Here is a 21786-nt window from a genome sequence, read left to right as displayed (position 1 = left end):
AAATCTTTTAAGAGTTGAGGAACGTTCCCCCTCTACGATGCTGTCAGATTTCATCTTTGTATGGAAGTAAGCCCAGAGCTGAAAACCCTGAAACAGGATTTATGAAGATAAAAACTTACGTGCATTCATATAAAGAAGCAAATTTGACTGTGTGTATCTTTAAGGTAAATTCTGATTATTTAGTGGCACAGAATTTAGGAGAAGCCAATGGAGAAAACTGTGTTATGATACAGTCTCTTGTTATTTTGGAAATAATTCATACAGAGAAAGAAAACCTGCCTCTACTTAGTGAATTTAGCAGAGATATACTGTCTAGTCTAACAGCAAGAGCTGATATTATATATTCTTTCTGTTGCTCCATTTTACAAAATTTCTTGCAAGTCAATTAGTCTTTAAGGCTCTTCTTTTTAACCAAGCAGTAAGTCGATTTCCCACCCCCCTGCTGCCACAGTGGTATCTCAAGTTGTCATGACAAGAATAAGTCAGTCTGTCATTGTGAATGCACTTGTATTCCTAATGAAGTTTATATTGCAAGCCAAGGATTTTGTACAATCTTTCAGGTCATTTTTATAATAGAATGGAATGATCAAGTTCTTACAATGATGTTCTGGATTGGTCCTGTTCTAGTGCAGTGTAAGTGATTTTTGCAATGTTTGAGACTGCGTTGCACATTTTCCCTGAACAGCTGTATTACAAGCCTCCAATGGCATACTTACTTATGCCAGCTTTAATTGTTGTGTCTTAATCTTGGAAGCATGGAGAGTAAACATATTATGCCAGGGCTTCAGTCAGCATTTTGTAGATTAAGAGCTTAACTGTAGTAGCTTTCTGGGTGAGACTTGTACTGATGCAAAAACCTCCTGTTTTTACATAATTCTGGCTTCCAGAAGTACCACCATTGGCAACAGGATGCGTTCCCTTCCATTAAATAAACTTTGAATATGCATTTACAGCCCTCTTTTGTCAAACTGTATATCGTTTCTCTTAATTTTAATCCTATTAGCCAGATAACCTCAGAGGGAGTTCTTGTACTTGGTAATGCTGATGATGATAACTTATTTTTGCAACAAGCAAAGACTGACCATTAGAAGAAAATCCTTACCATGGTAGCTGGCTGTTTAGTGCACGTGTTGTAGTCACATGGCAACGTGTAGCACTCTGCAGAGCTGTGGTTATGATAGTGATCAGAATCCACGTGTACAGAGGCTATCCCAGCACAACCGTTCACATGGGTACTGAACTGATACAGATCTGCACGGGCTTCGTTAGTTTATTATATGAGAAACACCATGTAAAAAGCAACGGGTCAAACTACATTATGGTTAAATTTGTATTTTATAAGGTTTGTAGATTTTTCTGGGGAAAAGCAGACTTTTGAATTATGTAACTTCTGTGATAAAGATGCATGTATAACTAGGAAAAAATCTATGCTTACTTGATAATGAAGGAATAAATACTACTAATGTCAATGGTGTTGATGGACTTTTTTTTTTTTCCTTAAAATACAGACTGACAGCTGCAGTATTTCTAGAAAGAGCAGGCATGCTGTGGGCCTGTGTGTAGGATGTAAGACTTCCTAACAACGGTGACTGCTGACAGATAGTGCTCCAAAAACTGCAAGCATACCTTTGGACAGCACTGTACCAGGAACACCTAGTCCTAGAGAGAGTAATGAAAATACATGGTGGATGAGACCTATCATTAGCTGAGAATGAGATGCAGAACTAATATATCTGTCAGAAAAAGGTATTTCACAGTAGCTGCTGTGATCAACAGGTTTCTATAGTTGTTAATCCCATTTCACTGCTTAGAATGTGGGATTGCTTAATTGGGTGAAAGAAAAGTAAATCTACTTAAGCTGCTCTTCAGAACTTGACAAAAACTACGTCTTGGCAAGAGAAAGGGAAGTCCAAGAGAAAAAAGAACTATGTCCCTGCCTCGTTTTAGTTAAAGGTCAGGGATTTAACTAAAGCCTGACTTTGAACCCTGCCGTGGGGGTACTGTTATCTGTTAATGACAGGCTTTAACTTGGCCATAACACAAAGTTTGCAGTCTTACATTTTTACAGTTCCTTAACCTTTCACACTAAGCATTTAAAATACTATTGCCATAACTGTCAGTTTATATTCCAGTAGATATGTAGAATGGGATCACCAATACTTACGTTTTGGGTTTTCCCCATTTTCTTCAGGGGGAGAGAGGGAAATGCTGGTATTCCTTAATATACATAGGAGAGAAAAATTCCAAAAGACAAAAGCAGCTGCCCAAGACAGGTTGTTATCCACGTCAACATTCTCTTGGAAATAGAGAACTAATAATTATGTACAGTTCAGGTTGTAGGTTCCTGTAAAGTTTTCCTGTCCATAAAGATCATATTCCTTGTATAGTATGTAGTCTTTCAAGCAGTTGGGCAGTGGAAGGAAGGTCATAAAGACAGGACAACGGAGACGCAACCGGCCCATGCATTCCCGTATCTTCAGACGACAAAGATGCTTCAGCGAGCGAGGATTTGCTAGAAATGAGGAGGCATGATTGATTACATTATTAGATTCACTGAAATGTATTTATTCAATACTCTGCTACCTTTCAAAAGCTTTGTTCCTGATTTTGCTGCATATTCAGTCTGTGAATAGACAGATAAAATGGGTGTGGCTGTCCCTAGACAACAAGATCTGTTGGGATCTAACCCTTTTATCTCAGCCCATACCTCTCCCGGCTATATTTACAATCATTGGCAGCTAAATCAACAGATTTTGTTTCTGTCAAGTTTGCTAAATGGAGGTTAATGCAAATTTATGTAGTAAAGTTTGGGGAATGTACTTCAACCTCAAATAATTGGTGCCAGTTTTCTGTTAACCTGAAGAAGCTACTAAAAGTAGAATTTTGAATCACTACTTCTTAATCTGTGTAGCATAGAATTAATCTAGACTAGAATTAAATCACTCAAAAATAGTGATTTATTAGATTTGTACCATCAACTTGAGGCAGGGGGAAAAGCTTTTCTCCCCTTGAAAAGCATTGTATTGTCTACGTTGTAACTGAAGTTCTCAAGTGCTTTATGTAAAATGTGCAGTTACTGTCCACCAGACTTCTGAGAGAGACTTAAAAATCAGTCTATGTAGGATTTAAACTAAGAGGTCTCTTACTGTCAAAACATAACTTTAGGCCTAACAAGGGTCAAGAAAAGCACCAGTCTGATGTAAAGAAAATGAAAACTAAAATACTACCGATAAAAAAGGCCCCAATCCCAAAACAGCTTGTTTGTAATTTCAAATGTAAACATCAGATACTTACTTAAAATCAAATGGATGTCTGGCCAGAGTTCCTGCTCTTTGAGAACTGCTTCTAGCTTCCAGCAGATATTAACATGATCGACGTAATCTAACATTACTCGCACTACTTTCCCAGATAGATGCCTCAACCATGACAAGGATATCACTTCACAGAACTGATAAAAGCAAGATGTTTAATAGGATAATAATATTCAATACTGTAAATGACTTCTGCCTCTGCAGGACAAAAGCAATTACAAAACTTCAGCAGAATGCTAGGAAGGAGCGTTCTGTCAGTCAGGGCAGCTTTAGAGGTCGTCAGCTTGCATTAAGCCTCAGTAGTAGAATGGGAAAATCTGAGAGACGTTTTGTACTAGATCCCAAAATGAACTTAAGCAACCATACGGTTGGTAAGTAAGTGCTTAAAAGAAGTGCTACCACTCCGTAAGTGAAATCTAGACTTGTGTCCCAGCATGCTGAACAGGGGCACCCACCAGCCCAGTGCATGCCACACCCCCTTCAGGTTAAAGAAGGGTTTAGCAGGTTCAAATGGACTTCACGAACTGCAAAGCAATGACGCTGATGGGTGTCTCTAGGAACCTCTTTAGACTCGTCCAGGTTTGTTACTTTCTGCTCAGTGCTTATCATGCCAGCTCCAGGGGCTCCTTACGATAGCCTTCCAGTATTGGTGTAATGATACAAGACAACGCCATGAGCCAGCCTGCAAGTCCCTGCTTTCACAGCATGGACAAGACTGCCCTGGAGAGCCAATTCTGTACTGATCATTAGGATGTCGTTAGCTATATTTTCACAATTCAAAAATATTGTCTATGATTATTTGCAGTCATGGCAACATGTATTTAATTTTAAAGCCTTGTCTATTCCTGTCTTTGTGTGTAAACTTACAGTTTCAAAACTTCTTTTTCTAACACTGCATTAAGTACATTTTCATTTAGTTTTAGAAAGGATACTCGTAAAACAACATAGGAAGCCATCCGATACACTTACCATTGTATCTTTGATAACAGTAGAAGTCCATCCATCAGTCACATACTGGGAATGCGAACTGTTTCCCCGAGGGCAATCAAAGCAGCGGTGCACGTCGTACCCATAGTTCATCAGCATTCTTAACGTGACTTCATCTTTCAGAGCATACTGTAGAGCTGATGGAAAATGTGTAGTGTTCACTCTGCAGAAGTAATTGACATTAGCTCCATGTCGGAGCAGGAGATTAATTAACTCATAGTTGCCCATTCTTAAGGCTATTTGGAGGCAATTGATGGGATCTTGGTTTGGCAGGGCTCCAGCATTCAACAGCAACTGTGTTGAACAGATATCCCCGTTGGAAACAGCAAAGTAGAGTGCTGATTTCCGGTGGTCGTCGTAGCCTTTGCATACTCTTTGATCCAGCATAAAATTGGCATCAAACCCAGATTTGAGAAGGAACTCAAGGCACTGAGGATGTGCTCCTGCTGCGGCTGAGTGGACTGGACTTATCCCACTTTCTTTAATGGCATCCAAAGTAGTAACTGGAACTAAATTTTTTAGGGCTCTGAAGAATGAAAAAAGGAAGAATGTCAGAATCTTAAATATACTGGTTCACCTAGCTCAATCCTTGAAATTCTCTGTGTTCCTGGGCTTCAGAATTCATCATGATTGTACCCAACTGTCTTAATCTACCGGATCAGTATCACAGCGTGCTGTACCTCTGCATTGACTTTAAGTGCTAACAATTAAGTTGTTAGCCAGCAGTGGATACTGACTTTACACCTACTACACATAAGATTCTACTATACTATTTTTCATGAACAGTTCCATTCCTTGCTAGAGGAATAATGATTCCTTCTCAATAGAAGCTTTTCCTGAATGTCAAGAGCATAGTGTTGTTATTGTTTAATCTATAGGAATTCGGGAATTAATAGAATAGAATGTATTATAACATGAATACATATAATGTAATATATACAATATGTTTAAGTTCAAATATAATTTAACTAAATATTAACATAGGAATTAAGAATCTTCAGATTCTTAACCACAGTGCAGCATTCCGAGTATTGAAGACGTTTCTCACTTATTGGTTGTGATTTTAGCACAAAAATCTTCCAGTAACCTTCTTGTCTTTAAAATAGGCATAGGCCCTATCCCCTAAGTCTATTTGTTTATTTAGCACGTTCACCTTCCAGTGGTGGGTGGAGATGAGGTGTACCCAAAGAGAATGAGTATGTCCAAGAACCTCAACATCAGACTGGACAGTGTTACTATTTGTGACAAGTGGGGAAATACTATAGGAATTAGTATATTCATCCTAAAATTAGGAAGATTTTATCCTGACTGTTGTCTTACACTCAGACACAGAAAACTCATATTTACACAGTCAAAAAGAATTCCTTCTACAAAACCACAGATTTGCCGCCTGCTTTGAATAAGGTAGAATTAGCAAAATTAGTATTTCTGGTGTCAACATGATTTATTTTTAAGTATATTAACTCACAGAAAGTGTCCTCTATAGGCAGCTCTGTGGATTGGCAAATGACCTGAGTGCTTTGGTACGTTGGCATCAGCCCCATATTCTAGTAAAAGACTGAGAGAATCTGGATTTCCTCCTCCTGCTGCTTCAAATAATACAGATGCACAATCCATTGCCTGTGAAAGAACATCCGCACCTGGAAAGAAGCATCAAGGATGTAAATATCCAGCAGTAATTAATATCGCTAACCCTCCAGTGAAACAGTATTGCGAATTCTATTCTTCACCAAATAAAACAACTATGGGCATAAACCTTCATGTTGGATAATCCTAGGAAGAAGAAAGTCCAAATTGCTTTGAACACAATTACACAGTAAGACTTGCTGCTACGCTTATTCATACACACAATTGTTTTTTGGCTTACATACCATGCATTTCAATCCTTCTACCTTACAAAGACCAGAGAGATAAAACTGTAAACATGAGAGAACCCAGGATCGAAACAGTTCATACAATCCAGTCCCAGCACTGCCATCATATAAAATCCCCCACCATAAATGTCTTGTCAGGCCTTCCCTAAGGTGACCTGTCTACATGAGAAAACATTATTGCATTTAAAACCAATTACAACTACTCACTAAAATATTAATACATCACTTGAATATTATGCAAATGTAGTCTTTATTAGGCCTTTACTTAACTATATCACAACAATCCTCTTGGTGCAGATGGCATTTAATTTTCCTTAGTAAGGAAAGTTACTTCTGTTGCTATTTCTGAACGCGTATCTTACAACAAGCAGCTTTAATCCAATCACGGAACTTTCAGGAGACTAGTAAAAATGTGTGTAAATAGGCTAACTACTTTAGAAGGAATATAGATGTATATATATAGGTGTATATATACATATATCTCTCTCTTATAACATGAACTTTAGATACTAGGAATTCTTTAGATGGACCTCAACTCACGTGATTTGGGAGTCGAATTCTTGAAATAAATGAAGATGCCATCCAAAAATTCAAACAAAATATCTCCTGCAATGTCTCAGATTTGCTTGCAGTTTTGCAAAGTATTCACTGATGACTACTACACTTTGCTACAAATAAGTAATAGCTAAAAATATTTTTTGTATATGTTTGGATCTATTAACACTACAGGCTGTATACTCACTAACATGGTAACAGTTCATTTCTTTTTACTTCAGTAATGCAAATTTTTACTGGCTACTGAGCTAAGAACAATTTTTTCCCTCTGCATTTAGGAATAGTTTTCTCTGTTGGAAAGAGGATTCACTTCGTCCTGTTTGAGCTTTAGACATTTCAGTACTAACACATGGGGCTTACAGTTTCTACTCACTTGAAGAACTCTACCACTGAACCTACATGTCACTAAATCAATCTACTGAGTTGTAAAGCAGAACTACAGAATAGTTGAAGTTGGAAAGGACCTCTGGAGATCATCCATTCCAACACTGTGCTCAAGCAGGGTCAGCTACAGCAGGTTGCTCAGGACAGCATCCAGTCAGGATTTTAGTATCTCCAAGGATGGAGACTCCACAACTTCTCCGAGTGACCCGTTGCAACGTTCAGCCACTCTCACAGAAAAAAAGTATTTTCTTCTGTTCAGACAGAATTTGCTAGGTTTCAATTGGTGCCCATTGCTTCTTGTGCTGTTATTGGGCACCACTGACAAGAATCTGTCTCTGTCTTCTTTACGCCATCCCATCAGGTATTTATAACACTGGCAAGTCTATCCCACCCCGAGCCTTCTCTTCCTATAACATCCTACATAATAAAGTCTCACCTTTTTGCAGTAAGAGCTCCATAATTTCTGTATGTCCGATCTGTGCAGCCAGTGCTAGAGGTGTGAGCCCATATCCACTGCGAGGGTCAGGATCTGCTCCAGAACGAAGGAGGAGCTTCACCAGGTCCTTCCTGCCTAGTCTGGCTGCTTCATGTAAAGCAGTCCTCTTGTGGACACCCTGCGAATTCACTTTCGCACCAGAACTTATCAGCAAGGAGGCAATCTCATACGAATCACGTTTAATTGCTGTAAGACAATAAGCGAAGTATCAGCCAGAATGTTATTTAACACTATTCTATGCACTATGGCTTCTGTTATGTGGCAGCCCAGGAAAGCTCCAGCTGTCCTGACAGTGCTATTTATACACTGAGAAATGCCACACTACACTGAAAGGCTTAACTTATCAACAGTCTGTTCTTTGTTTCCAGGGTAACATTAACTATACAAATGAATAATCTTATGGTAATCTCTTTTTCTCTCTCTAATCGTCTGTTGCGTTTGGTAATGCAGCAGAATGCAACTTTCCTTGCCACTAGATGGAGATCATGTACAGGAACTTGTTGCAGTCAGGAGCAGGCCTGCTCAGAGAGCTCCATTCATCTTCATAAGCAGTTACCGTAACATGAAACGAAGTTTAAAATGACTGTGTCATATGCCGCCTTAGCTTAATAAGCCTGATCTGTTAAGTCAGTAAGGGTCTTAAAAGAGTAATTTACATTGGCTCCAGTGGATGGAATGAATAGGCAACACATTTCCCTCCTCCCCTCTTTGATCTTCCAGGCTGTGCCAGATAGAACAGCGAGAGCCCTTCAGGGAGACAGATTAGGCAGGGAAGCTTCATGTGCCACAGCTGCTTGAAACACCACTGACAGCGTGCTATAACCTGTGATGTCCCATTATCTGTAACCTACATACATCTGTAACCTTACTCTTAGGTAAATCCCATACTTCCCCTTCGTGGGGGACGGTGCATTTTAATATAGTGCACTTCAAAAGTATCCAGGAATTCTCTACATCTTTTCTAAGCAGGTGGCCCTGACAAGAAGCATTAGTAATTTCAAAAGGATGGCAGGTGGGCTTTTTCCTCTTCCTTTAACAACGGTTTTGAAAACAACACCCTTCTAAATAAAACTTACAGGTTCATCCAAGAAACTTACAGTGCTCCTTTAGAACTCAGATAATGAGAACACGCTTTCCTTTTTTCGGCTAGGACCAAGAATAATAGCATCATAGCCCAAACTGAGTGAAGCAAATGAAATGAACACAGAACATTTTTTAAAAGCATCTCGGCAAAATATGGTTCTTTACTAATCAAGAATTACAGTACTTGTGCATGATCAAGTTAAAATCGCATTCACTCTAAGAGCGATACTAGGTAAGGGACCTTCTTCTTCAATTAAAAAAATTAAAAGGGAAGTGAACCAAGAATTTAGGCCTGGCTAACTTCTTCACTTGTCAATACTTGGATTAATTCTAACAATGTCTGAAGAGGGATAAACACTGTTTTACACTCTATGTAATGCAGATACATCAGGTTTGCTATAATTTTTGAAAATCAAAATCAGTTACAATGGTTTTTGGAGAAAAAGAAGCTGATGCAATGAAAGAGACACCATGTAAGCAGAGAATATGAATGTTTTATGCCTGCAGACAGAAAGAACAGTAATAGCATGATGAAGCAGGAGGACTTGGTTATCTGTCACCACTGCATAAATGATGCCAGGGAAAGTAGAGGAAGACAGTCTGCACTTCATGGAAAAAGCTATTGATATATCTTTAGCCTGAACCTCAAACTCTTTGCAACTGAGGGATGGAAGATGGTAGGCACCTGGAGCTCCCTGCCTTGGATCAGACTTTGGGGAAAGATTTTTAGCTTCTTTTAGTTCTCTGTTTCCCATATTTCAGTAGACCAATAAGGATAATACTTCAATTAATAAGTAATGCTAAGAACTTTGGTGACAGTCCCTAACTTGGAATTGTTAGCTCATTTAAAGCCTTGATATCGTCTAAGAAAACCAGACAAGGACAGAAGCATTCAATACTGCGATTAACATTTTTTGCTCCTTATAGCAAAATATTTTAGATATTGATTTGAAGTCCAGTATGTCAAATTGATACCTAAAATGTGTAACTAATCTCACCTCATTCCCCCACCTCTCCACCCCTAAATAAGGTATTCACCTATAACTAAAGGAGAATCTCCCTCTTCATTCTTAACATTGGGATTGCAGCCATTGAGCAGGAGAAAGCGGACGTTGTCTACAAAGCAATTTCTTACTGCCACCAAGAGAGGTGTTTCCCCTTTTAGAGTAGTCTGTTCCCATGTGACGTCATGGGAGGCTGAAATACAGAAAAGCAGAACACATTTGAAGCTGGATGATTCATCAAACCCGACTTTGTAAAACTTTTTGGTGAAAAACCATAAGGACTCTGTACCTTTCAAAGTTATTTCAAGGATGTTCTTATTTAGCTGTGCTGCAGCTTCATGTACAGGAAGCCAGCCTTGCTGATCTGCTTCTTCAAAAGCAGAACTGTGCCTCACCAACTTCACCAAGGCCTCTTCTTGGCCTGTGATATTTTAAGACAGACACATATCCCATTACTCATCATAAAACAAAAATCAGGTAAATAATATATTGAGTGCCATTTACCCCATCAGTGTATCTAAAATGAACAACTTGCTTTGTCAAAGCAATTTTTTTCTCAGAGGGTGGTTTACATGAACAGAACAATCAATGATTGACATTGACTCTCAAAGCATTTTGAATTATACATTGAAAAAACTTACTCATAATAGTATGACTAAAATATTTCAAATACAATTCTCTCGTGAGCAATAGTGCATGAAAGTTTAATGTATAAACAGGTGTCCTAGTGAAACTGTAGGGAAAAAATATTTAGGTTGGCAAAAGTAAAATAAAGCTGATTTAACAGGAATGAGACCTATCTTGTCATTCCTGCTTTTACTAACAATCTTATTGGATCTTTAATCAACACAAGTGATTATGTTTTCAATTTTCTATCTCATCAAGAAACAGCAAAACTTTCTCAGCTGGAAAGCCTGTCTAAGTAGAGGCCTGGTTTCTGCTCTTGTTTTTTATGCTGTCATTCCTGGGAGAAGGCAGTCTGCCGTTCTGTTAGTTACAACTGTCATGTGAGGGGACAGACTGCTCTCAATCTCTGCTGCTGAAGTTCTCCTACGTATGGAAGAATTATAAATCCATAAGGCCAGAGAGCAAGTGTAAGCAGAGTTTAGACACATTCTCCATCATGTATGGAACATTTATAGCATTTGTTTTTCCAGAAAAGACTTCGTTTCTTGATTCCTACTCCACTAAATATCTCTATAACTACTATAACGCGTAGAAGGACTGGCTGAAGGTTCCCCACTGCCAGACAACTGTCCAAACAACTGTACCACTTATGCTTACTGTTTAGTTGTTTCTGTGACTCAGTATATAAATTGATTATACCACAAGAGTGGAAGTTTCAGAGAAGCAGACTAAAAGCATCTCATATTAGAATACACTAAAATTTGGCAGTTAAGGAACAATTCTGGAATACTCTTTAGGTAGAGAAGGGATTTTAATCTGAGTATCTCACAAAGTGGAAAATGCTTTTATCAAGTATTAACTGACTAGGGGCCTTGCTATCCTGTTGCTTGTTTTACGAGAAAGGCCTGGCACTTTGAGGCTGCACCTCAAATCCTGTGTTCAGTTCTGGGCCCCTCACTACAAGAAGGACATTGACGTGCTGGAGCGTGTCCAGAGAAGGGCAACGAAGCTGGTGAGGGGGCTGGAGCACAAGTCTTATGAGGAGCGGCTGAGGGAACTGGGGTTGTTTAGTCTGGAGAAGAGGAGGCTGAGGGGAGACCTTATCGCTCTCTACAACTACCTGAAAGGGGATTGTGGCGACAAGGGTGTTGGCCTCTTCTCCCAAGTAACTAGTGATAGGACAAGAGGAAATGGCCTCAAGGGGAGGTTTAGATTGGATATTAGGAAAAATTTCTTCACTGAGAGGGTGGTCAGGCTTCCCAGGGAGGTGGTGGAGTCGCCATCTCTGGAAGTGTTCAAAAAACGTGTGGATGTGGCACTTCAGGACATGGTTTAGGGAACATGGTGGCGCTGGATTAATGGTTGGACTTGATGATCTTGAAGGTCCTTTCCAACCTAGTGATTCTATAATTCCAGGAGATGAAGCACTGCAATCTCTTAGAGGAGTGACATTTGAACCCATCCCATTACCATGTTCCTTTTTACTAAGTTAGCTTTTGGGCATCTCATTTTCAGTTGCCTTACTCCTCCCAGGACTACATAAAGAAAAACTGCACGGGTCAAACACCTAAAATGTAGGCACTGCTCAACAATGCAATACCCAAGTGATTCCTAGGGGCATAGGCTTAGTGCAGTGCATTTGTACTTAACTGTCCGAATTGCTGCAATTATCTCTCCACGTTCTTTACTTGCAATATACTGGAAACTGCATAAACAGAACAAAAATAAAGTTAGAAGTAAAAATTAATGTGAAGTTGAGGATATAATTATACCTTAATTTAAACACTTAAGTCTGGACTACGTGTTAGATTTCCATAAGTTATGTAGGTTTTGTCTGGGTTTAATACATTAAAACACTCTTTTTGTTGGTTTTCCCCTGCCACTGTAAATACTGGATTTTTCACATGAAGGCCAACAATTAAATATTAAAATGAGGGAAAGCTACCATACCAATCTATTTTTACATCATATACTTATCTTCTTAATAAAGACTTGTACTCATTTAGATATTGATGTAAAAGGTCACCTGAAAGTTTCATATATTCCTTATTTTTGAGGAAATGGGTATACTTTTTCAGGGATAACTCAGAACAAGTGAGCTACCAGTGTTTTCCTGTATCCATGAATCAAGGTGAGAGCAATATAACATATGGAGTCACAAAGGAAAATAAGGTTACTACATGCTTATAATAATGCCAAGAAAACACTCAAAATAGAAACAATAACTTACTACCTTTCATCCTCTGTTGCACTGCCACTTTTTTCAATTTTATGCATATCTTGTAAGCTTTCCTGAATGGCTTGTTGGGTAGGGATTTCATCATCAGAATCATCATCGAACATGTATGTAGAATTATACATGGCAAATCAGCACAACCTGGATCACTTTTTGTAGGCAAAGACTGATTTTTAATTCAAAGCCGGTGTTAAATCTTCAGGTTAAATCTGGAGTAACAGAAATAGCAATCACTGTTTAAGTATCAAGAAAAATGAAACATAGTTTAAAATGAATTAATTGGAACTTCTCCATCTCAAGCTCCAGCCTTCTCCCAAGTATTTAAGTTTGTGCTACAAAGAGTTATTCTATTTAGAACAGAATAAAGGTTTTTATTCTTATTTAAGAATAAAGCCTTCTCCCAAGTATTTAAGTTTGTGCTACAAAGAGTTATTCTATTTAGAACAGAATAAAGGTTTATCTATTCTAATAGCATGTGCCAGCTTTTTTCTCTGTTCCACAGACTGAATATACAGAATACCTACTTGTTCTGGCATTACTTATTAGAAAGCAACAAAAATAAGTAAAACTTAGTTTTCAGATAAATAGTAGTTCCCTCTTCAGTCTTTTAGACACTCAAATAATTGTGCACTGATGTTTCCTTAGTAGGAAAACAGATGTGCAATAAGACTTGTGATGTTTTTTCAGTTTGTTCACAGAGGGCCTGGAAGTGAAGGGCAAGTGAAGGACATGAAATTTTTTAATGATAGCTTTTGTTTAAACTGTTTCAACAAAGATATCGTCAGGGCCATATCTTGTAGCCAGGATTTATGGTATTATTGTGCATCAGCCTTCCAACTGAAACAACATCAAACTCTGTGACTGAAAAAAGACCAGCTTTACCATCTTATGTACATAATCTACAGTCATTTAGAACAGAGGGACTTACAATTCTGCATTCTTCATCACCGCATGCCTGGTTTTTTCTAATACTTGTAAGGGATATATATAAAATACTGCAGCAATATATATCCAAATACAGGCAGAAGTAAAACACACTGGTGTAACCACAGTGGAGTTAATTAAAAAAAACTGCTTAAGAATAGCATTATTTAATAAAATATCTTTACCAAATCAAAAGGGTTTAAATAAAAATATTTTTACCTTTTTAAGATTGTAATACAAACATTGGAGCACAGAAATACATCCCATTGATACTATCTGTTAAGTCTAAATGTTACAATTTAAGAAGAAATCATAAAAACCTATTAACAACCAAATAAATCATTAAATACTATAATGTGTGTAGAAGTACACTATTCTATGCGTAAGCAGTCGCATTGTTCTTTTATATATTCAGCTACATGCTATTCTAGGTTAAAATCACAGATGTTCTGTTAGGCTCAAACCTCTCATCTGTTTTACCTTATCAAAACTTCCATTTCTGTCTTTCAAGAGAGTTGACCTGAAAAAAAAAAACCCCGAAAAACGCAGGGCAAAGTAAAATAAAATGAATAGGTAAAACTGAAAGCAAATAAATAAATTTGCAAAATAAATAAGCACAGCAAAATGAAGGAAGTTGTCAACATGCCACTTAGTTTCGAATAATTCTAGAAACATCTTGAAGTTGAGCATCAGTAATTCATAGCAAAGCTGCATCATTTAATTTGTTACCTGATCCACCTAATGTGTGATTGCAAGGCCTTGCTCTGTAATTGCACATGTAGCAAAAAAGAGAAATATATTAACAAAATATACAGACAAGTAACTGTTAGTATTCAATTCTACCTATAGTACAATGACTATATAAACATTTTAAATCTAGACTATTTCTTTTTTTGTAAAAAGACTACTAATTCTCCTATGAATTCAGAAAACATATTGTTTTTCCTCACCTTCTGAAAGAGGGAAGACCTCACACTTTGAAGAAGTGATTATTAAGTTGAAAGTGATATTTTCAGGATTGAAAATGATCTCAGTAGAGCCTATGTCCATTAATAGCTCACTATAAATACCCGATCATAAGATACTCTGGGACTTTCTCCATGTTTCTTTCATATAGGTTAGTTATGTTTAATAATCTGACCTGACAAATGGTGTCAGCAAAAGAAAGAATTAAAGTCCAGTTTGTTTGTAAAAATGCTCTTGTTAAAAATTTTTGGAATGAGAATTTGAGAACTGTAAGTAGTAACTATTACATTATGGGAAAAAATTCTTTAGTGCTTTCCCAAGAGAGTGAAGCGAAGATATTGTTAGGAGTTTACTTGAAAGAGTAAGACAGCGTAAAAAGAAAAACTAAGAACAATAAATGTAAATATAAATAAGCAAATAAAATCAAGCAAGAAGTCTATTAAAAATTACTATGTGTTTCTGATTGCTTAACCACAATTCACATACTAACATAAATAGAAAAGCAAACAAAAGATAAACACATAGAGTCTTTAAAGGGAAAAGCACAGTTTCAGAAAGACAGACCTATGCTGAAAACTTATTCTACTGTAACACAGAATAAGCATGGAAATGAAGGACATGACATAGATGTCTGGTTATAATAGTGATGGTAGGATGGAGTGAGACTTTCATGTGCTTAATTTACTCCTGCTGTATTTTACAGCGGGATCTTTAAAAAAAAAAATTATGATGGCTGTGTCTGAATGCAAGGCGGAAACAGTTCTTTGCTAGAGGAGATCTAGGAAGAACGTTTCAGTAATATATTTTTTTTTTTTAAGAAAACAAAAGTGCAGAAATCAGTGAAGGAATTGAAACTGGACTGCCTCGCTGGAGCAACAGGGAAACAGGCAACATTTTATGGCAGGTGGTCATAAGGGAGATTCAGAATATCTGAATTAAGTCCTGGAAAGATGAATTTACTGAGGAAGGCAGGCATCCGAAGTACCTACTATAGATCGTTAAACAATTTCTCGTACTGCAATCTTTGCTGTTGCTATGACAGAACATAGGCTATATATAAATCCAGATTGAAATCCCCAAACTTACTACCTACTACCTTTCCACACACATGAATCAGCACTCTTAATGCTTCAAGTTTATTAACTGTATTGTTTCTCTCAGAAAGTGCAGACTATCTTTCCTTTAAGTTATATTTTGTGATATTCAAGTAATGCCTAAAATTTGTGTTTACACATTAATAATATTACCAAAGGCTAAAATCCTAGCTGTATCTTTTATAAATTGTAAAAATGCCAATAATAATATATTTAAGACAAAATATTGAGGTTCAGAAAATATTTGCATGCCCTCTTTTAATATAAAAATGTCCAGATGTTTCTTTTACACAGTATGCTCCACTTCCTCTGTAAGCCAACAAAAAGAATGGGATCTTATGAAGTCTGTATCTGAACTGTCCAAAGTTAGTCATCCAGCTGGCAGAGCAACGCAACACCGCGCTTGATCCAGTGTTGGACTGGTTTATCCGTGTTAAGCATCAAAGCAATGACGAAGTTAGTAGAATGCCCAGTAGTAGATAAGATTCCTTTACGTTCGCTTGTCTTGTAGAGTGGGCAAACATAGGCGGTAGATTTCTTTATGTCCGATTTTGCAGCTTCAAAAAAAACCCCCAAAATAACATATTACATTCAGCAGGTCCACTGATAGAAACATAATCTACATACAAATATTAAGTATTTACAGTAACATACTTAAAGCTAAATAAAAACGCAAAATTGTTTTGTGAGTAATATAATAAAATTATCTGGCTTTTTTGTGTTTCCTAGTGTGGTTTGTTTTGTTTTTAAACCCAACTAATTTAACTACAATTTGTTTTCAGGACTCGATGACTTTCTGTGATTCTATCAGCTTTGTAATTCAAAGACACATTAAAATCTGAATAGTTACATAGTTAAAAGCATAGTTTATACACAAGCTTTTAACAGCTCCACTAGAATTCCATTCCAAGCAGCCACAAACCCAACTGCAATTCAAGTCACCTGAGATCCAAGGTCACAACACTGCAGGAATTCTTTGTATGCCTAGACTGCTTACCGCCAAGTCTAAAATCAGGCATGTCTGAACAGATTCATCCAGCCTCAAGTGAAAGCACAGGCAGAAAAATTGGAAACTTTGTAAGACTGCCTATGAGCTAATAACATCTAAGTTGCAACAGTTGCAATAGAAACTCCTGCTTAAGTGAATAAATAAAAATGGGGATTTACTGCTCCTGATCAAAGAAAACAAGAGTTTTGGAAAATATCTTACTAGTATGACAGACAACTAGCATAGCAGCTAAAAATAACCTGAGCAAACCCTGCTAAATCACATGACATAAAACACTGAGTTTCTGTAAGTCAATTAAAAGTTCTCCTCAACTTCAGTAGAGACAGGAATTCAAGCACCATGTGCTTTCCTACCCAAATTAACTTTTGGTTAAAAAATAGATTAGCCAGCACTTACATGTATTTATTAAAAAATTCATTTCACTAGTCCTTTTGCCTAATCCATAATTATAAACATCTGTGGGGAGAGGGACAGGCCTATTGCTCAGATGAGATGTGACTAAGCTAGCAAGCTCAGGTTTTAATGTAAAAGTCATAGGTCAGATGAATTCTGTGAACATTTGGGTACTTTGGTGAGGGTAGGAGCACTGATCTTCTGTAAAAAAAGAATTAACTGTTGCAATTTCTTGCTGAATAGCTCACACTTCAGAGAAATTATACTCACTTGGCTTTATCCAAATGATGGGCATCATATCAAAGAGCGATTTGGGATACTGCTCAGCTAACATTCCCCTGGTGAGAGAAAACAACAAAGTAATTACGTGTGGTTTGGTGTTAAACCAAAGAGGGGTTTGGCGTGTGGTTTTTGGTTGTTGCTTGCTTGTGTTTTGTTGGGTTTTTTCCCTCATCTTCCATGCGTTAAAGAGTATGTAATTTGGTGTGTTATTTCAATAATATGAAAGTTATCACTTAAAATATTTAAACAAATCTTGTTTGAACAGTTAAGAAAGCTTTCCAGAACCATAGTAAAACACTTTGTTACTGACTTTGTCCTGTCCCAGCGAGCTCCATCTAAAAATAATCCATGGATATAAACACCATCTTCTGGTGCAGTATCAGCAGTATCCTGAGGAATAACCTACAAGAAATATGCGTTCCATGTTATTAAACTTTCATAGGTGTTTGGGTTTTGAAGATATTATGCCAATGCCAATAGCCAATTTTCAGAAGATCGATCCAAAATCAGAATAACATAGTAATACCTTCCTTTCAGTACTACTTTTATACAAAACTATAAAGACAGAAGGTTTCTGTGGGTTTGTTAATTACCTTTATTGTAGGCTATAAAATAAGGCTTTAATCACACAGACAAATATGTACTCTATAGGCTGTTGAGTGGAGGTCCAGGTCCAATGATAGAACTACTTTTAATATACCTCTTTTACGGATGTTATTTAACATGCCAACCTCACCAAAGAATTAAATGTATGTCTTCAAATTGCAGTGAGTTAGTTGCAAAATGAACCTTCCAGTCAGGATTTACTTACTACATCTCACCACAACATCAGGACTCAGATTAATAAAATATGCATTTATAATTTATCTCTACCTGAAATTCATATCCCAGAAGGTCAATAGGGATCCTGTGCTTCCTAGCATAGTTCTGCATAGCTCCAGTTAAGAAAGCTTGAGTAAAATAGAATCCCGATAGCCAAAAAACCGTGGGCTTCCCTAATTCATACCAATCCTGGAAAGAGGGAAATGACACATTCAATAATCAGAAAGAAACAATTCCCATATTGCTTGACCATTTTCTACATAACTGTACTCAGAAAATCTAAGCAATGTCTATCACTCCTTTCTCAATACTCCTTTAATGTAAAGAACACATATGAAAAAGTAGATTAAATAATTGGTAGTATTGCCTCTTGTACATTACCTGTAAAAATTTCAGCCTTTCTAGAAAATCTAGAATGTAGCTCCCTAATGGTTTTAGACTTGGGTATGAACGTTTTGCCCAATTCTCAGGAACTTTTCCAGTAAGTAGACTGCCACACAGAGCCTCCAGTTCAGCATCCATAACAACCAGTCCTTTAATGGCTTTCTTCAAATTAATCAGCGTAATACGAATAGTTCGGATTAAACTAGAATTAAAAAAAAACCCCACAAATTTTCATGTTTTGCATGATTTGTAAAACACGACATCCTGAAATCCAGGAAAAACTGAATTATGGAATCATCTATAGAACTTAAATAACTGCTATATGTCTGTGTAATTAGCTACATCAGTAAAGTAATGGACTGGTAAATTTGTGCCAATTTATTTAAGACTAGGAACAGTCTAATAAATTATGTTGTTATCTCTGATATAATCTATATTGTTTTGTAAGAGGATAAGTTTAGAACTCCAAATGTATACACCATATACTAGATGAAGGAAAAAGGTTTAGATTACAAAAGAAGAGGTTGGTAGGGTCTGCAATAAAGGAAAACTTGGGAGACTGAAGGCCAGAAAGCATTATTGAAAGTTAAGGAGAAAATGAAGTGGGACACATGAAGAAATAAATAGAAAAAAAGGACAGAGAAAAACAGGGAAGAAAGAATGGAGGAACAGGCAAAGATAAGAAAGAAAATTAGTCAAAAGAGAGACTGGAGATCCGAAGAGAAAAATAAAAATGATTATAGGTTTCTTATTCTAGGAGAATAACTGTGAAAATAAGGTATAGGAAAAAAGGAAAAATTTAAAATAGAAGCATATGAGACAATAAAGAAATAAACAGAAATATTTCCAACTATTAAAGAAAAGGCTTCATAAACTATAATCATGCATATGTTACAGTTTCTAACCCATTTACCTACAGGTCATAAATATGAAGAAAATAAAATATAATCAAAGATAAAGACAGTGAAAAAGAAAGTTAAGTTAAAAAAAAGGAACATAAAAATATTGTTCACATTCTCTTTTCCAAGTGCCTCCTCTGACTCCCTCATTCTGTCATGTATCTTTCTCTTTCAGTTCATTTTGCCACTAGATCATTTTTCCTGACATCTATCTTATATTCTGACTTTCCAGAAGGACTAATGGTGCTTGGACTGCAGATATCACTGCAGACAATTAGAAGGGAACAAAATAAATAAAATACTTCACACAACATAGGGTTTACAGTGTACGATTCGCAGGAAAACCTTTTCATGCAAGTGGCATGATTTATTACATTTAATAAAACGTAACACACTTACTTGTTAAATCTTTCCATTTCTTGCACCAATACAGTGTTCATACTTTCTTCATATCTCACAGGATATTTACTTAGGCAAATTTCAATGTCAAAATCATTTGGGAGCTGTAAATGACAACATATTTGGAAATCATTCCATATATCACTATGCAACGGTATTACATTAAAAGTATGCAATTTTTCGCATCTGCAGAGTAATAGATACCATTAAACTTTATGATGAGTATCTTATCAATACTGTATTTAGTAGTTTAATTAAAACAAAGATTATGGGTTTTTTAAAGTAATGTTTATCTTTTAAAAACGACCAAGATTTTTTCACACCAAGAAAAGGTATGAATATGTTTTAGTTTTACTAATTTTAAACTTGTTCACATGAATGAATCAACTGTTCTTTGAATTTGTGTTTGCTCAGTTTTCTCTCTGTCTTTCAAACAAAATATAGCTGTGGTCTGTAACAGCCACACAAGTTCATACTTTCATTTTGCACTAAATTCCTCCCAGGAGGCTTTTCCCTCAACACGAAATCAATTTGACACTGGAGATTCTACTTAAATAATTTCTGCTTTGTAAAAAGATAAATTGGAGCCACTGGTATAATACAATACCTTGTTGAGAATATCATCTGCAATTTCATAAAGAGTGCTGTCACTACCTCCGGAAGTTCCCTGAGTGCTTCCTCCTTGTATTAAAAGCAGAGATTCAAAGAGGATCTTAGTTTGCTGAAGATCTTTTGAAATATCCACATTTTCATGCAAACCAAATACCTCTGGTTGCTGACTAAAGGGAAGACTCTAGGACAAAATAAACAATAAATCTGCATGAGATAAAGCAGCATGCTAGGAATCAGATCCAATGCTTCTTTAAGAAGCTGAGTGAAAAACTACCACTGACTTCAACTGAAGGTGGATAAGGACTTTAGTAGTAGGTATTTGCAGACAGTGTTACTGGTGATAGAGCCATAACCTCGCTTACAGAAAGCCATTTCCAAGGATATCTCGATTATCTATGCTAGGTCCTCCTATCTACTTACTGATTCCCTCTCCCTCTCAGAAACATTCTGTATCATGGCAAGGATCATGCAAAGATGTTAGGCAAAAAGCCAAGCACAGAGTTTAATGTGCTGCAAAACTACCTTTTTAACACACAGAAGCCTTTAAGGATTGATTTTTAGTGCATCATCATTAAAACAGTTCAAAATCTTGTTGCTACTTTTTACCTTAATAAACTCAATGTAGTCCTCATATGTGCCTTTTGGTGGAGCATAATAGTTGCCACTGGGAGAAAAAGTGTAACGAGGATTTTCAATTATATCTGGATTATAGAAGTCATCCAGCATTGTCAGCAGTAAACGTCTGTCCCAGTCATCCGTCACTCGACCGCCATAGTTGCACTCACCAGTTAGGTAAGATACAGCTTCAAAAGGAACATGGCTATATTCATTTATGAATAACTGAAACAGAGGACATGAGTAATTCCAGAGATTTGAAATATTTGCAGAATAGCAGTGTGACCTACAGACTAAAAGGTTGGAAACTAATAGTACATGAAATACAGCTGTTTACGGAGTTTTCTCCCTAGGTGTTGGAAATTCAAATTCTGGAATCTTTTTTCAAGTAAAAATTACTGTTTAAAATAAAGAGGAGTTAGTAGTAAAAACCTCTTATGAATATCCATATTAGTAAGTCATCTAAGTAATTCTTGAATTATTTACAAGTGGATAATTTCTCCAGTCTCAACTTTCTAGATGGACACTTTTCTGTGTCATAAAGAAATGTGCAATTCACATAATTTTTCTTCCAATATTCAGAACCCTCTGATCTCTTTCATTAACTTCTTGGTAACTTTTCCAGCTGTTCAGCCTCAGCTTCTGTAATTCACAGTTTTAGGTCTCCTGCCTTTTCTACACAGGGCCTGAAGAAGACTCAAGGTCAAGTAGTGTTCAGCATTTCATTTTAAGGAAGGAGAATAGTCTAAGGCTCTGTTTAACTATCAGTATACACGTAAAAAAAATAATTCCTACTAACCAGAAAAAAACACCATAATAGGTGACTGTCA

At 36.8% G+C, this 21786-nt stretch overlaps 2 protein-coding genes across 2 annotated transcripts in view; both read right to left on the bottom strand.

The window, feature by feature from the left end:
- Window positions 1–2318: 2318 nt before the first annotated feature.
- ASB14 (ankyrin repeat and SOCS box containing 14) lies at window positions 2319–12682 on the bottom strand (the record flags this gene model as incomplete). The annotated part of the gene is made up of 9 exons (XM_082004602.1): window positions 2319–2512; window positions 3295–3448; window positions 4281–4824; window positions 5767–5938; window positions 7548–7793; window positions 9729–9887; window positions 9984–10115; window positions 11971–12026; window positions 12555–12682. The coding sequence occupies 9 exons, from the start codon at window positions 12680–12682 to the stop codon at window positions 2319–2321; spliced, it is 1785 nt and encodes a 594-aa protein (XP_081860728.1).
- A 3225-nt stretch (window positions 12683–15907) lies between these two features.
- Window positions 15908–21786, bottom strand: part of DNAH12 (dynein axonemal heavy chain 12) — a gene marked incomplete at both ends in the record, with an annotated part of 66815 nt that continues 60936 nt past the window's right edge. Inside the window, 8 exons of the mRNA XM_082004799.1 lie at window positions 15908–16098; window positions 17214–17281; window positions 17536–17627; window positions 18099–18236; window positions 18429–18633; window positions 19730–19833; window positions 20337–20522; window positions 20948–21181. Of these exons, the coding sequence (XP_081860925.1) occupies window positions 15908–16098; window positions 17214–17281; window positions 17536–17627; window positions 18099–18236; window positions 18429–18633; window positions 19730–19833; window positions 20337–20522; window positions 20948–21181 (1218 nt within the window). The remainder of the gene's footprint in view (window positions 16099–17213; window positions 17282–17535; window positions 17628–18098; window positions 18237–18428; window positions 18634–19729; window positions 19834–20336; window positions 20523–20947; window positions 21182–21786) is intronic.

The sequence above is a fragment of the Phaethon aethereus genome, assembly GCF_964289735.1.
Source record: "Phaethon aethereus genome assembly, chromosome: 11".
Classification (NCBI taxonomy): domain Eukaryota; kingdom Metazoa; phylum Chordata; class Aves; order Phaethontiformes; family Phaethontidae; genus Phaethon; species Phaethon aethereus.
Note: the sequence above shows the minus strand (reverse complement) of the source record. Positions and strands in the feature narration are given on the sequence as shown.